At 42.0% G+C, this 17662-nt stretch overlaps 1 protein-coding gene across 3 annotated transcripts; it reads right to left on the bottom strand.

Moving 5' to 3' along the window:
• Positions 1 to 2352: 2352 nt before the first annotated feature.
• Positions 2353 to 10885, bottom strand: LOC115408057 (UDP-glucuronosyltransferase 2B23-like). Of its 3 annotated transcripts, XM_030118643.1 has the most exons (3): positions 10853 to 10885; positions 8576 to 8727; positions 2353 to 4705 (listed from the first exon to the last, which is right to left on the bottom strand). In XM_030118643.1, the coding sequence occupies exon 3, from the start codon at positions 4701 to 4703 to the stop codon at positions 3105 to 3107; it is 1599 nt and encodes a 532-aa protein (XP_029974503.1). In that variant the 5' UTR covers positions 4704 to 4705; positions 8576 to 8727; positions 10853 to 10885; the 3' UTR covers positions 2353 to 3104. The 3 variants fall into 3 exon arrangements, with proteins under 3 accessions (XP_029974503.1, XP_029974505.1, XP_029974504.1); XM_030118645.1 differs by lacking the exon at positions 8576 to 8727 and having other exon boundaries at positions 10853 to 10862; XM_030118644.1 differs by lacking the exons at positions 8576 to 8727; positions 10853 to 10885 and adding an exon at positions 7047 to 7137.
• Positions 10886 to 17662: the final 6777 nt, after the last annotated feature.

Here is a 17662-nt window from a genome sequence, read left to right as displayed (position 1 = left end):
AGTGTCAGTGATTGCAACTTTACTCATTTTAATCAGTTACTAATGCAGAAGCAGTGACTTGGTTTGTTTCCCCCAACGCAGCCAGATGAAAATAAGAGTTCTGCATGGGTACTCGGGGATCCGGGGATCTCATGACTGAGATATTAAACAAGGAATTCAAGTTATTTAGGGTATCACTGTCTGGTAGTCTGGATGAGAAAAATGACTCTCTGAATTGCCACGTGGAGATGACCCTCTCGTGTGAACCTAGGGTCTCGCCATTCTTTGTGTACATTTGTTTATCGTATTGATTGAAGGACTGAGTTCATGAAATCAGTCTAAAAAGTGAGTGTACACAAGTTTTTTAAATTTTTTTTTATTGAACCTTTACTCATACAAGGTTTTATTTTCAAGCGCGACCTGTTGAGTGCTGCACATAAAAAGTACATTCAGTGTAAAACTACATCAAAAAGCATGAGAGCTGGCCACATTCGTTTTCTGGGAGTCTTTTAAGATGTAAAAATGGTCCAATGAGGTGCCAGGGGCACGTGCACAATATGAGGTATCCTGAAACAATAAGCAACAAGCAACAGGGTTTATTTTATCTAATTTTTTCCCAGATGAGGCAATATCATGTATAATCTCACCAAACTTGTCCTATAATATAAACCACATAACAGAACAAGCCTCCCTAAGCTGGACACCTGGTTTACCTGATGGACATTCGATGAGGCTTCTCCATCTTGCACTGGGATTTAAAGAAGATGCACATGAGGTCAAATGTTTTGCATCTGCAAATGAAACTCTCTCCCTGTAAAGAGTCTGCAGCAGAGCAGGAGCACAGAAAGCCTTCTGCTCCCTGATTGGACAGTCCCATCTGTCACTATCCAATTGGACAAAGGTGTCCAGACAGTGCCAAAATTCACAATAGTTTTTATACCTTGCAACTCAAAACTGAATGTTTGCAAAGGAACTTCTATTTATTTTCACAAATGTACATCTGATTTTACAACCATGCAAACCCTTTCCTACACATCCCCAAAGTTGTTTTTTTTTTTGTCCAACACTATGGCAAAACTTGATTTACAAATACCAACTCCCAAATTACACACAAACATTCATTTTCATGTGCAAACATTCATTTGCAGATGCTAAATATTTATGACCCAATATTGAGCCCATAGACATGGTTGTCAAAGCAGTAGCAAAACAAACAGTTTACTTGACAACAATCCTTTGTCTCCTCTGCCATTTGCAAAGGCTGGAACCACAGGTGCACAGGGAAGACCCGTGGGGGTGGGGATTTCTCACGTTAAAATTCACAAACAACCTTGAAACTTATGAAGCCTTAAACACCAATCTAAAGAGAATATAATGAAAATGAGACGGTACAAATATTAGTAAACCACATGTTTGAAGGAGTGCCATCTTACCTCGAGAGTAAATACAAGTTTGAACTAAACTTTGTATGTCATAATAATAATAACTTTTATTTGTAGCGCACTTTACATTTGAATCCAAATCACAAAGTGCTTCAGTGGGCACAGGGTTAAAATAAACAAGCACACTGTTAAAAACAAGCACAGGGTTAAAAACAGCAATAATACAGAAAACTGCAGTACAGCATACAGTGAGAGCAAAATTAGTGTTGGTATGCCTTTCTGAAAAGGAAGGTCTTGAGTTCTTTTTTGAAAGCTTCCACCGTCTGTGGGGCCCTAAGGTGGTCTGGGAGAGCGTTCCACAGACGGAGAGCTGCGGCTTCAAAGGCCCTGTCACCCATCGTTTTGAGCCGTGTCCCGGGCTGAACCAGACGGTGCAGTTGGCCTGCCGGGTCCGGGCAGAGGTGTGTGGTGTGAGCAGTTCAGTGAGGTATGTGGGGGCCACACCGTGCAGACAGTGATGGGTGTGCAGAAGAATCTTGTGTTCTATACGGGCCTGAATGGGAAGCCAGTGCAAAGTGTGAAGGATGGGAGTGATGTGCTCACGTTTCCGCACCCTCATCAGGACCCTGGCAGCGCTGTTCTGTACATACTGGAGCTTTTGCAAGCTCCTGCCAGAGATCCCAATGAGGAGTGCGTTACAGTAGTACAGCCTGGAGGAAACAAAGCGTGGACAAGCTTCTCTGCAGCAGGGAGGGAGAGGGAGGAACGTAGTCTGGAAATGTTACGGAGGTGGAAGAAGGAGGTTTTGCAAAAGGAGGCGACATGATTGTCAAAAGAGAGGTGGGGGTCAAACTTGACCCCAAGGTTTGTAACAGAGGGAGAGCGGGGAATGGTGTGACCAAAGAATGAAACAGAGGTGAGAGGAGAGGAGCGGAGTTGATGAGGAGTACCGGGTTGAATGGCTTCTGTTTTTGAGCCATTAAGCTGCAGGAAGTTTTGACTCATCCACGCCCCTATATCCTCCAGGCAGGAGCTAAGGGGGGAGACAGAGGGGGCAGGAGAGCTGTTGGATGAAATTTTGATGTAGAGTGTGTGTCGTCAGCATAGCAATGGAAGTAAATTCCATGCTTGCCGACAACACGACAAAGGAGAAGCAAATATATGGTAAAGAGGGAAGGACCAAGTACGGAGCTCTGGGGAACCCCACAAGCGACAGTGTGAGGCCTGGATTTTGTCTCCCCCAGAGCCACGTACTCGGTCCTATCGGTGAGGTAGGAGTGAAACCAGTGAAGGGCAGGATCAGTGAGACCGATGTAATGCTGGAGACGGTGAAGGAGGATGTTGTGGTCAACTGATAAGGAGAGAAATGGAACCAGAATCAGAGGCCATCATCAGGTCGTTTGTAACTCTGATGAGTGCAGTCTCTGTACTGTGGGAGGGGCAGAACCCAGATTGAAATTTTTCATAGAGATTATTGTTTTTGAGATGATGATGTAGCTGGGAGGAAACAACTCACGTCATTTAATTTAATCTGAACTTTAGAACCATTGAAGGCATTGTGATGGCGATACCAACTTTGGTTTTACTTAATCATAATAGTTTCAGATGAAAAGCAATGGTATCGCACAATCAAACAAAGAAGTAGTGCTTTTAACTATCCTCATTTGCTTGTACTTTTTCGTTTCTGAATTGTTGCTGTTAACTTTCAAAATCTCTCAGCAAAACCTCTTAGCAATGTATTGTTTAATCACACTTTGGTTTCCTGCTCTTTATCAAAAATCTGATGATACATCTCCAGAAAAACAAGACTGTCGCAATCAAAAGTAGGCCACATCCTACAAAGAAAGCCAACACATCAAGAGAGTGATAGACATACCATGGTAACTTATGAGACACACCGCGCAAATGTGGGGCACCTCTGTGCCTCATGACATACTCAATCCAAAAAACTGCAGTGTCAACTGGTTTCATCGGTTTGTCGCGATGAACCTGTGATAATTTGAGCATTTTCTGTTGGTACTGCTTCTGTGGGTCGAGAATGTTTTTCAGTGCAGTCATCACAGACTCAACATCCAATTCTGCTATTTCAAGCATCTCAGCCACACCTCGGCTCTTCATGCGCACAATGTTGTCATGCTGGTCAAAAATCAGAGGAATGCCAACAATTGGCACACCGTGATAGATCGCCTGATAAAGTCCATTAGTACCCCCATGTGTGACAAAAGCCTTTGTTTTAGGGTGGCCCAGTAAGTCGTTTTGGGGTAGCCATTCAACCAGCATGGTGTTGTTTCCCAGGGAGGCAGGTCTTTGTCCAATGTACCTCCACACAACCTTCTGAGGGAGGCTGGCAAATGCCGAGGCAAAGATCTCTGTTATTTCAGGTCCAAGGTCGCTCAGTAGAGTCCCCAAAGTCATGATGATCACTCCATGTTCGCCAGAGCTCTGCACAAACGCCTCCAGATCTTGTGAAAGAGGCTTGGGTGTCTTAGCCTGGAAGCCTCCAATGTAGACGACGTTGGGCATGGTGGGACGAGGAAACTCAAACGTAAAGTCAACCCGCATCAGCCAGATATCAGCCTCTAGTATGAGGGACATAGGGGTGACGCCGGGTTCAAAGTAACGGTCGCATAAAGCCTGGTATGGTGGGTTGGCATAGAAGTGGTGCATGTAGATGATCATGCCATGACTGATTACATTTCTGAGTCTTTGAAAAAAGTCCATCTTGTCAGAGAGCTCAGAGAAGAGTTCAGGGATATAGGACAGTGGTGAAGGAGCGAAGGCCATGTGTGCCTCCCCATTGTACAGCCAGCGGACATTGAAAACTAAAGGAAGGTGAAGATAGTGACTCAGCAGCACACCAGCTGGAAAAACAGGATCAGTCAGACAAACGTCATATCCAGTGTCCTCCAATTCCTTCAATAGTGTTTTATTTTCGAAGACTGCTGTGGCTAGATTTGCCGCTGCTTTTTGGGATTCTGTTATCAGTCCAAAAATATGTCGATGAAACTCAAAAAACCTCCAAAGTGAACCTGCATTCTGTCGAATCTCTATTGATCTTTTCAAGAAAGAAGACATCATGTCTTGGCTTTCTATGTGATGAGCTTGGTGCTGGATGACTGTGATGGAGGTATAATACGGAGAGAATTCGGAGATATACCAGCTGGTGGATGAACGAAGCACGGTGATTTCATGGCCCTGAGAATGAAGAGCCTCCACCATGATTTTCATGTTTAGCCAGTGGCTCCCATCTGCAGAGTAAACCAGCACTTTCCCACTCTCACCAGTAGAAGGCAGAGTTGCTGAAAACAGCAGAGTGAGTGCCAGGACAGGAAACGATTCCATTTCTGTGGAAGAGACAGAAAACATAGTGGACATCATTTCCAGTATAATGATCTTTGAGAGTCGTCGTCTGCAGCAAGTGAATTTGAGTTGGTGTGTGTTGCTTGTTGCTCATTGTCTCCATCTTTCCCTTTTCTCTCATTCACGCTCCCCTAATGCTAAGGTGGATGGTGATATTGAAGGTAGAGAGAAATATATATTTTGACTGAATTTTGTGTTTCTGTCACAGATGTCCAAAAATGCTGGCAGATGTTTGCTTAAATAGTTATTGTGCATCAAATACAATAGTCATCTCAAAACACTTTTGTAGTGGAAAACTGAACAATTTCACTTGAGCAAGTGCCGGCGATGGTGGAAAGAAGAACTCCCCTTAAAACAGAAAAAAACCTTCCTGAACCCTCACAGGTGGGGACTTTCTGCTGTTCAGGATGTGGTAAGGTGATAGACATGGCATCAGTTTGGTGCCACAACCTGTGTGCATTAAGACCACTGTGTGCATGCAGTTTCCGTCCATGTGCTCGCTGTAACTTTGGGGCTATTTACGCCTGCGTTTTACAGTGATCAGGTCACAGCCCCAACGCTGACTGTTTCTACCTGTCCATCAGAAGAGACATTACTGATCCTGCCTTATACAGGATATGTAGCGTATCAATTTGGTATATTTTTAAAAGTCTGATAAAGTTGTTAGCAGTGTGTTAACGTAGGGCTGCCAAATCAACAAAGGTGATTTCATTGTTCCTCAGATTATATGGAATGTTTTGGAGTGGGTTGCACCGCCATACATTTACTGGTATCACAACAGTCCTGGTAATGAATCTCTTTCTGGTGCCACACTTTGACCCCGATGATAAAAATTCAACGGGCAGCTATTTTTTTAAAAATTTAGGCCAGAATGTACACATTTTATAGAGCAAACTCATCCCGGGGGTTATTCCAAATTAGCTCAAATTTGGCCAGTTAATAGGGGTTAATGAGCAGAAGGTATTAAAATCTTCCGCAAAAGTCTGAGGGTATCGCCTTGGCCATGCCAAAATGTTGACATTTTACCATGAAAGAGGAAGTATAGTAAATAGCCTGACCATGCTTTTATACATTGCATGAGAGTGTGGATTTGATCACAGCCATGTATCAATAATGACTGTGGTCATAGTGCCACCTGCTGGAAACAGGAGTTCTGCTCCACATGCTTCAGTCTTACTGAAAGTATTACTGCGATGACAGTCCGGTCCTGATGAATTCCATTGGCCAGAATCAGACTCTAAATGTCTTTATTGTGTTTGTATGAAAACAGAATTGAAAGTGAGGTCCTTAAAGTGCATAAATGAAATAGAACAAGTTACACAACATAACACTCAACATGTAAGACAAAAACATTCATAAAATCATTTAAAAAAAAAAAAGTCCATTAAACGCTATACTTATGTGTCCTGAGCTAGAAATGGCCTTTGCAACACAAACTGACTGTGTCTATTTGTTTTTGTTTTGTAAGTTTTGTAATGTCTGCCTAATGACAGAACCTCAAGCAGGTGATGTCCAAGGTGTGAGGTGTCTGATTCTATTTTGTGTCTTCCTGAGGCAGTGAGAGCTGTACAGTTCATCAAGGGAAGGCAGGTGACAGCCGGTGACTTCCTATTGACAAGCTTCTGTTATTGCTAACCATAAAAGAGTAGCCTATCCAATATATCAGTTCCTCATTGTTAAAATCTCCAGCAAACAAAACCATATTTTCGACACTCCATGCCTTTCGTCACCAAATTCCCAAGCAACCAGAGTAAACAACACATGCGATAATGCATATACAATCCAATACAACACTTTGCACTTTGTCCAAAGTCTTGGTATGTTTTCACTCTCCCTCTCTCAACCTAGAAATGTTTAACAAAAGTTAAACTATACTTGAGTAAAATGACATGTCACCACATTCCATGTTTCCATGGTTTTCAAACTGTGGGTGCCAGTTTAATGTATATAAACTTTTGAAAAATTAACAATAGTAAGAAAATATCTTGTTTGTTGTTTTTAACTACTTGGCACCATCAGCAAAATCTTTATCACCAATACAAATCATCAGTTTTTCATTAGTTGTAATTCATGGCACCTACACTCACAAAGATAATGACTTTTTTTTCTAAAGAAACATGGATTTCATGAAAGTTTATCTCGTCATTTCAACTCAATTTTTCAGGAAGATGCTTTTTTACTAGAAAGGGAAATAATGGAACAGTGTTTTACAGGGAAATAAACAAGGCAGTTAAGAATCTAAATCTTAAGATAATGAAATGCATTCAAAGAAAGCAAAATTGTTTTTTTCCAAGAAAAAAAGAGACATGTTGAATCAGTCCTCACCTCAAAACTCAGCAGAGCCCAACACTGTGACTTTCCATCCAAATCCAGAAGAAACCAGAATCTGAGCTTGTCTGCAGTCTTCCGTTTGAAACCCTGCAAATGTTTTATTCTATCTGACTGAAACTTGTCTGATTCCTCTCTACCAGAGCAAATCTAACATATTAGACGACTCCTTTCAGCCTTTCTCCCTCTCTCTCCCTCCCTCCCTCCCTCTTGGTTTTACTTTAAACATTCACTGTAATTTTTTGTTACTCTTTTACCAAGTTTCAACATGCAGAATCTGTCAAAGATCATTGAACTATACTGTAGAGTCCCAAGTTGAAACATTCGCAGTTATGAGAACGCTTGGAATCTGATTCAAGTTAAATTAAAACCAGACATTGCTGTACGGTGGCCCTGCAGGACAAGCTACACTGATAAATCACAAAGCACACAGGAAAATGACACACACACACACACACACACACACACACACACACACACACACACACACACACACACACACACACACACACACACACACACACACACACACACACACACACACACACACACACACACACACACACACACACACACACACACACACACACACACACACACACACACACGTTTGTACCTCTGTAGTTGTGAGGACAATCACTGACATCATGCATTTCCTTGCCCCTTACCCTAACCATCAAAAATAAATGCCTAACCTAAGAGGTCTGTTGAAAAGTGAGGACCGGCAAAAATGTCCTCACTCTGTTGGTTGAAAACTGGAGGTTTGCTTCAAGTCACGGCCACCACTGAAGAAATTATCAGGGATTTTTTAGATGCAGAACATACCTACAATATGGCAAAATGGCACTGAACTGTTGTGTGTGTGTGTGTCACCCAAGCGCATAAAGGGGTCCTGGCCAGTCGGAGACTCTTCATAGTGAAGAGGTAGCAATGCCCGCATCAACCGGGGGCCTCGATAGCCTGCGGGTCGCTTTGCAGCCCGAGACAGAACAAGTAGACCTGCTGTGAGTCATGACTCGATGTGTTGTTGCCCCAGACACAGAGCTGGGCCCTGGAGTCTCCATCTCCTCTGGTGTGAGAAGCGTGGGCGTCCATAATGGTTAAAGGTGCTGTAGGCAGGATTCCGCATCTCCGCCATCTTTCTTAGGGTTACCTAAGCAAGATGGCGATTTGAAACCCAGCACAGGCAATCCTGTCCTGTTTTCTCTGACATCACGCCCTTACGCAAGTTAAGCCCCTCCCACAAGAACGTGCGACGAACGCCCCTCGACCAATCACGGTTGATTGGTCAAAGATACCTGGAATTGTCGAGATTCCTTTTCAGCTCAGAACAGAGACAGATGGAAACGCTGCACCCTCGCGGTAGTGCAGTGCTACACTCCTAAAGGATTATCAATGGATACTCTAACATTTAATCCAAAGAAAACATAGGAAAATTAGCATTGACTAACAAAATCCTGCCTACAGCACCTTTAACTGGGAAGCTGAATCTGAGGCGTTGTAAATTAGCTGGCGTGATAACTGACCAGGACTGTGTTAGCCAGTGAGCTACACCGTGTAAGACACCCTCCCTTGGTATGGTCAGACGGTGAAGTCTCCAGGCTGTGGTGAAGGCTGGAGGGTCACAGGTGTGGCAGCTGGCGTTTGGCAATGGAGCAGTAGCTGAGTTAGCTCCAATCTGTCAACAGTGAAAGGAACATGAATGACGTCAAGTGTCTGATCTTGGTGCTGCTGGTACCATCAATTTAGCTTTATCAGGATTCTTTCTCCTGCAGAGAGGCAGAAGAAATGTTAGGTACGTGTCTGAACACTTAAAATATACAGTACCGTATTTTATTCTGACAAATTACTCTCAGTAAGATTGAAAAAAAAAACGTCCACAGACTACTCGAAAGACTAATCTGTTATCCAACCACAGTGAAAGAAATATACACTGACTTCATTAAGTACACCTTGCAAGTACCGGGTTGGACCCCCTTATGCCTTCAGAACTGCCTTTATCCCTTTGTGGCATGGATTAAATAAGGTACTGGAAACATTCCTCATAGAGTTTGGACATGGTCAAGAACCATACTCAGGTAGGCTGTGACGTTGCAACGATGCTCATTTGGTACTAAGGGGCCCAAAGAGTGCCAGGAAAATATCCCCCACACCATTACACCACCACCAGCAGCCTGAACCGTTGATACAAGGCAGGATGGATCCATGCTTTCATGTTGTTGACTCAAATTCTGACCCTATCTGAATGTCACAGCAGAAATCGAGACTCATCAGACCAGGCAACGTTTTTCCAATATTCTGTTGTCTAATTTCGGTGAGCCTGTGCAAATTGTAGCCTCAGTTTCCTGTTCTTAGCCGACAGGAGAGGCACCCGGTGTGGTCTTCTGCTGCTGTAGCTCATCTGCCTCAAGGTTCGACGTGTTGTGCGTTCAGAGATGCTCTTCGGCATACCTTGGTTGCAACGAGTGGTTATTTGAGTTACTGTTGCCTTTCTATCAGCTCAAACCAGTCTGGCCACTCAAGGCACTTTGGTCTACAGAACTGCTGCTCACTGTATATTTTCTCTTTTTTTGGACCATTCTCTGTAAATCTTAGAGATGGTTGTGTGTGAATCTCTCAGTAGATCAGCAGTTTCTGAAACACTCAGACCAGCCCGTCTGACACCAACAACCATGCCACGTTCAAAGTCACTTAAATCACCTCTGTGGGAAGGTAGCAGCCCCTTCTCATTCAAAACTGAGACTCTCTCACATGTGTGACAGTGGGGAGTGTGGCGGAAGTGAGGAGTGGCGTGGCTGCGGCTGGAGCGCGGGTAGTGAGGTACCCACTACCCCCTGAGGACCAGTGTTGGGCAAGTTACTTTAAAAAAGTAATTAGTTAGAATTACAAATTACTTCTCCCAAAAAGTAATTGAGTTAGTAACTCAGTTACCTCACTGAAAAAGTAATTAGTTACTCAGCAAAGTAACTGACGTTATTTTTCATGTTCTACACATTACCACATTCTATAACATCTATAACATCAAAGATGTTTATATCAACTGATTGAAGAATAAAAACACTTTATACACTATTTTAGAACATTTAGTATTTATTTGAACTAAATTGCAGCCTGTTAAGAAAACACAAATGTAAACTTATGGCCATTAAGTAGTGCAAATCTCTGTAACTGTACATTAGGCCTACTGTGTTCCAGTGGACCTGCAGTCAGTGTTCAGCTCGGCTCTGGTCGCCTGCTGGCTGCTTGTTGCAGAGCGGCCCCTCTCCCTCCTGCTGCGTTTGGACTCGGGGTCGGGTTAGCAGCAGCAGCAACAAGTGTCATGCTAGCATGTGGCAGACGTGGATAAAGTCTTCCAGTGAGGCTTCCAGTTTCAGAACGCTACCTTTCTATGTCCTGGGCTCGAGCTCCACGCCATTGTCTCTGTCTTGTGTTTACCGGTCAGCGCGTGCAGCGAGTGAGACACGTGGGCAGGGCATGCCCGCCCACCAACCAATCAGCATCGCGTCTTCATCACCCCCCCCCCCCCCGCCCCCCCCCCATTCCCCTCTCCCCCGTCCTCCCTGCTCTCTCCTGCAGCTGATGTGTGCGGCAGCAGCGGACAGTCGCGCTTCATTCAGTCAGTAGTAACGCGCCACTTCATATTTTTAGTAACGGTAACGGCGTTGCAACGATGGGAAAAGTAACTAATTAGATTATTCGTTACTGAAAAAAATAACGCCGTTACTAACGCCGTTTATTCTAACGCCGTTATTCCCAACACCGCTGAGGACACATATAAGCAGAAACGCCACCAAACTACTCACCATGCACACTTCCTTCTCCTCTCTCTGCCCAGCTGAAACTAGCGGAGCGCACCTGCTGGAGAAGCTGCATTTCACCTGGCTGATGCAGGGAGGAGCAGTCCATTGTGTGAGGGGGAGCACAATTGTGTATTTATGGTAAATATATATGTTCTGGGGAATGGATTTATGGGGAAGGTCATCTGTGGTGTGCAATTGAAGTAATATTTTCATTTGTGTTAATATATCACTGGGGGTTTTGTAGAAATCTTTTTGTAAACATTAACAAGAGGACCAGACACTCCCTCTTAGAATTGTGGTTTAATCCTGCCCAGGGATTGGATAATTAGGTCTGGGCTGGATGTATTTAAGGAGGGACAAGGTACCTTTTGTTAGTTTGATTTCCTGTCAAATTGACATCATCAGATACCAATAAACGGGTCATTTTCTCGTTTTTTCGTTTTTGCCCAAAAAGGAAAAAACGACAATTCAACTCGTTTTCTCGTTTTTCCGTTCTGACTGACAAAACGAATTTTCCACCCATTATTCCCTTTTAGACAGGTGGGCGGGGCTTAGGCCGCTCTCGTCAAAGTAAAAGTCTTCTCAACACAGCGGTAAATGTCTGTCTGCTGGAGGAGGGTCCAGCCTCCTGTCAGGACTGTAAATATCTCATAGCAGTAATGCTACTACTACACACACATGATTACTCTGTGCTTCACTGCTCTTTGGTTGGGGTATTTTCACAGCTCCACTACTTCCTGAAATTAACTGTGCACATTCATTTCCTGTCTTGCATTATTGGCCAAAATGATTAATCCAGGTGTGTCTTGTTGCAGCAGTCTAAACCAGACAGACCTGGATTAATCAGTTTGGCCAATAATGCAAGACAGGAAATGAATGTGCACAGTTATTTTCAGGAAGTAGTGAAGCTGTGAAAATACCCCATTGTCGGACAAAAAAAAACTGAATTTTTTTCGATTCACGACTTCATGAAAGTAGTTTAAAAAAATGACCAGCAGGGGTCGCCCTGTATTGATCGCCTCATCACACCGAATTTATAAACTTGATATCTTAATAATCAATAGACATGCTGATATGCTGAAAAATAAAAAGATCTCCTGTGGTTATTTCTAATTAATCCAGCCTCACTGGACTGTAGCCTTCATTTGTGATCAGTGGAGTAACACAGTTTATTGTCATATTTCATGTTTTTACCATGTAAATATCATAAAACCAGGACAACAGCTCGCTTCCATACATATTTCAAACAGTACTTCTGACAGAGAAGCATCATAATTCATTTCCACATATGACATGAACTCTGAAACTGGAGCCATTACAGTCAGAATGGTCTCTTTGTTGTCACAGTGTACAATGAGATTGGAGAATTTCTCCTTGCAGGCACAGCAAATATTACAAATGTAAAAAATCTACAACATAAATGTCACAAAGGATTAATATTCTTTTTTTAAATGTGAAAGAATTTTGAATAACAATGTAAAAAGGTGAATTGTACACTTTAGTGTTACTGTATTGCAGGAATTGAGTGGATATGACTTAGTGAACAGCAGCAGAGACACAGCTGCATTATATTGTTGAGCAGTTGTTTCATGGGAGAGGATGGCGGTGGCTCTTGGAAAGAGTCTTCACTTTAATGCATCTGTAAAGCCTCTCAAAGGGCAACAGGTCAACAAGCTGATAACTGGATGTAATCTGTCCTTGATGAGGTCCTGAGTTCTGCTGAGGCACCAGGTACAGTCGATATGAGGGAGGGGAGGGGACAGCCAGCAGGCCAGTTTTACTGATATATGCCATAGAGGTTTTAGAATATACAATCATGTTAACCCAGATTAACAGTATTTTTGCTTAGAAATTAATAAATCAGAGACCCCATGTGGCCAAAGACCAAAACCAACCATGAACCCAGCCTGGATGAGCAGCTCCTCAAATCCTCACCAGGTCAAATTGTCTCTTTTAACCAAGTCGAAATTAAGAAAAGGCCGGTTGTTTGCAGTGCTGTCAACAAAGCAAATGGTGCAAACTTTGAGAAAAGGAAAATATAAAACATGCTTTGTCTTATTTCACACTCCATGTGTATTCATTCAAAGCTTTGATACCTACACTGAACTCCTATCATGTAGACAGTCATGAAAATTAAGAAAAGAAAAAAAATTGGACGAGAAAGTGTGTCCAAACTTTAGACTGGTCGTGCTCCTCAATGTCAAACAACCACTGCAGCTTCCTGTCTTTGTTGTCACTACTGGAAATATCCTTATTAGTTATATATCAAAGTTTCAGACTTTGCACATGGCAATTTCTACATTTAGACAAACTCCATAACTCCTGTTAGAGCTTAAACTCTTTTTGCAGGCAACTGACACTCCAAAGGAGTGAGATAAAAGATAGAATTTATTAATTTATTGAATGTTCATGTGATTAGAAATATGCAAAAGATAAATAAACACATGCAAATTGGTAGGGGGAGAGTTTGTGATTGAGTCTTTCACTTTAGAAAGACTCCATCTACATAAATCCATACCACCACCCTACACACCACCAGTATGACAACAATCTGAGAGCATGGGTTCACACTGCTGACATGAGACGACCATCAGAATGGATTCTGACCATTCCCAAGCACATTAAGAGGATTAATACTGACTCCTCCCAGATATTATTATTATAGTCCGGAACAAGGGAAATGTAGTTCTGTAATATTTGTTGTGCCTGCACTGGTAAGAAGAAATTCTCCAATCTCATTGTACACTGTACAACCACAAAAACGAATATTGTGATTCTGATGGCTCCAGTTTCATGTTCATATCTGTGGAAATGAAGTATTCTACTAGAAGTTCTGTTTGAAATATATATTGGAGACAGATTTTGTACTAGTTTAATGATATTTATGTGGTGAAACATGAAAATAAAAATATAACAATAATCTTTTTTTTATTTATTTATCGTGTATCTATCCACATTTCTATTGATTAAGATATTGATCACGGAACACGGAGTGATGAGGAGATCCACGCAGGGCGACTCCTGCTGGTCATTTTTTTTTAACAACTTTCCTGAAGTCGGGTGTAAAAAAAATGCAGTTTAGCGTCTAACAATCAGGACAAAAGAGCAGTACAGCACAGAGTGAGCTTGTGTGTTTAACACTAATGCAACGGCTATGATATTTGCAGTACTGACAGGAGGCTGGAGCGTCAGTCAGACAGTCATACATCGTTTTAAGACAGACCTTTACTCTGAAGAGCACGGTGCAAACATGAGCCAATCAGGAGCGAGAAGTGTTAAGCCCCGCCTATCTGTCAAAAATGAAAAAAAACAGTGGAAAATCCGTTTTGTCAGTCAGAACCGAAAAACGAGAAAACGAGTTGAAATCTCGTTTTTTCGTTTTTGCCCAAAAACGAAAAAACGAGAAAACGACCTGTTTATTGGAATCTGATGATGTCAATTTAACAGGAAATCAAACTAACAAAAGGTACCTTGTCCAAGGAGGACCATTGTTAAGGAGGGGGGAAAAAGATGGTACAAAGCCAGATAGTTATAGACCTATAGCTTTGACATCAAATGTTTGTAAAACTATGGAAAGGATGGTTAATGATAGGTTAATGTATTACATGGAGAAGAATGGCTTTTTAGCAAATTATCAGAGCGGTTTTAGAAGAGGGAGAAATACAATGGACCCTGTAGTCGCCTTGGAACATGAAATAAGGAAAGCACAAGTAAACAAAGAGACAGTGGTTGCAGTTTTCTTCGACATTGAAAAAGCATATGATATGCTGTGGGTGCAGGGGTTACTCATTCGTTTACGCAAATTAGGTGTGAATGGAAGGATGTATAAGTGGATAAAGAATTTTTTAGAAGAGAGGATGATACAAGCGAAGATAGGAAATGCATGTTCTGAGAGTTATATGGTTGAAAATGGAACGCCTCAAGGGAGTATAGTCAGTCCATTATTATTTTCGGTTATGATTAATGATGTTTTTAAAGAGTTGGATGATAACTTTGGGTTTGCACTTTTTGCTGATGATGGGGCTATATGGAGAAGGGGAAGGAATGTTCCATTTATCGTGGAAAAGTTGCAAGGAGCCATTAATAGAGTAGAGCAGTGGTCTTATAGATGGGGGTTTAAATTCTCAGTCACTAAGACAAAGGTTATGTTTTTTACACGAAAACGGATTGGAAGTGAGGTGAAAATAAAATTGTATGGACAGGATTTAGAAAGAGTGAGGTTTTTTAAGTATCTGGGAGTTTGGTTTGATGAAAGGTTAACATGGGCAATTCACATTCAGAAAACTATTGATAAATGCAAAAAGGTACTAAATATTTTAAGATGTCTGGTTGGAAAAGAATGGGGGGCGGACAGGCGTGCTCTAATGTCAATTTATACTGGCTTGATTAGATCCTGCTTAGATTATGGGTGCATAGTATATGCATCTGCAGCTGAAACTTCCCTGAAAAAACTTGACGTTATTCAGTATCAGGCCTTGAGGTTATGTGCAGGAGCTTTTAGATCTTCACCTACAGCAGCACTGTAAATTGAACTGAACCAGATGCCACTAGCCTTGAGAAGGGTACAGATGTCGCTAACATATTTGATTAATCTCAAGGGTCAAAGGTTGGACCATCCAGTGTTAAAAACATTGACACCATGCTGGGAGATAGGGGGAAAGTCAGGTAGAAGTTTTGGGTGGACTATAAATACATCTGCAAAAGAATTTCAGGTGGATACACTGGAAATTAGTCAAACTGTGGCCTTGCCAGCCTTTCCTCCGTGGATTCTTCCAGATGCTATAGTAGATCAGACTTTACTTCACAAGAAGCACAAAAATAAGGAGTTCATTTTAAATAGGCAGACGGCTCAAATGTTTATCAATGAATATTTTGGTTATGTTAAAATTTTTACAGATGCTTCGAAAGGTCAAAACGGGAGAGTAGGAGTGGCTTTTACAGTTCCAGAGTTTGGAGTTAAAGTTGGGAAAAGAGTAAATGAAGAAGTGTCCGTTTATACGGGGGAAATGCTGGCAATCCTCCTTGCCCTTCACTGGGTGGAAGAGGTCAGGCCTTTAAAAGCGGTGATTTGCACAGACTCCAACTCGTCTATAGTCAGCCTTCAAAACAGTCACTCAGACAGTAGGGAGGACATTTTATATGAGATTCAACAAGGACTGTTCAGGATTCAAATGATGGGGCTGAGTGTTGTGTTTATATGGGTACCAGCACATGTGGGGCTGCAAGGGAATGAGGAGGCAGATCGCATTGCTAAGATAGCAGTCCATAAGTTAGATATAGATATTCAAGTACGGGTGAGCAAGGCAGAAGCAAAGAGTATAATAAAACAAAATCTGAAGCTAAAGTGGCAGAAAGACTGGGATCAAGGCACAACGGGGCGGTGGTTTTATAAAATAAAGAAACGAATTGGAGGGATGCTCGAGGAAACAGGTAATAAAAAGCGAGATGTAATCATGACAAGATTAAGGATTGGGCACACTGGACTGAATGAATCACTTTTCAAAATAGGAAGACACTTGACGGGAAATTGTGATTTTTGTAGTCAGAAGGAATCAATAGAACATGTGATTTGCGTATGTCAAGAATATAATATACATCGAAACAAGTTAGTACAGAGACTGGCTAGACTGAAACAAAAACTGGACCTGGTTAGTCTTTTACAAGAATCTGCCAACAGTGCAGGGAGGACAGCTTTATGGACATTTTTGATGGAGACTGAATTGTGCAATCGTATTTAGTTATTAGTATTGTTATTATTATTCTAATTTTTCTTTTTCTTTTTTTCTTTTTTTTTTTTTTTTTTTTTATTTTATTACAATCTTGGTTACGCTTCATCCTTGTCTAATCATACCAGTTGGTGGCGGTAATGCACCACTTTAGTTTGCCAACCGCCATTAAACCCAAAAGAAGAAGAAGAAGAAGAAGGAGGAGGGGGGACAGCACCTGTGAGGCTGTCAGTCTGGAAAAGCATCTGGCAACAGCCTGTTGTAAGTGTGAGTGACTTTCAAACTGCAAATAAATGGAAGAATTTGCAAAGACCCTCCGAACCGCCACCTCATTTTTCCACCAATCCTCTTCCGACGTGATCCAGGCGAGCTGGTCCCGAGTTGGGGTGACCACTCGGTCCCTCACAACCTCTCTTCCCCATTCTGATGCTCGGTTTCAACTGCAGCAGATCGTCTTGACCATGTCTACATGCCTAAATGCATTGAGTTGCTGCCATGCGATTGGCTGATTTTAAATTTGCGTTAACGAGCAGTTGGACAGGTGTGTCTAATAAAGTGGCTGGTGAGTAAATTGTTATTGACCATGAGCATTCATAAATGCAGTAATGATATGATTCATTGAGACTTGATGTCTGTCAAAAAAAGACAAAAATCCACCAGTGTGTTAGTGCATTGTAACAGATTTGTGAATGAACTGCTTCTTATCGTCACACTCTATTATCCTGCCTTTTGTTACAAGTCTCCACTAGAGTACAATAGTTCATCTGACACTTATGTTGCAAGTCACAAATGTTTGTGTGTATTGGAGTGATGGATATTTTTCAGGGCCTCATCCTACAACAGAGGTAGAACTTATACTTTGCATTTTTTCCATCTGTGCATGTCTTTTTCTGGAACTAATTTCATCTGGTAATGCACTCAAATTCAGTTATCAAGATCTTCATAGAATTATTGAAACTGACCGATATGAGCTTGAGGTCACCTGAAGAAGATTATTGTATTTAATCATTGTGCGAAAACAAACACTGCTCAAATCATTAGGTATGCCTGGCTAAGAGAATTCCTAATTTTTACCAAAGGCTAAACC

The sequence above is a fragment of the Salarias fasciatus genome, chromosome 20 (assembly GCF_902148845.1).
Source record: "Salarias fasciatus chromosome 20, fSalaFa1.1, whole genome shotgun sequence".
NCBI classification, from domain to species: domain Eukaryota; kingdom Metazoa; phylum Chordata; class Actinopteri; order Blenniiformes; family Blenniidae; genus Salarias; species Salarias fasciatus.
Note: the sequence above shows the minus strand (reverse complement) of the source record. Positions and strands in the feature narration are given on the sequence as shown.

What these genes read in the sequence shown, in the direction of transcription:
- LOC115408057 (XM_030118643.1), bottom strand. Translation starts at nt 4,703, where the DNA reads ATGGAATCGTTTCCTGTCCTGGCACTCACTCTGCTGTTTTCAGCAACT.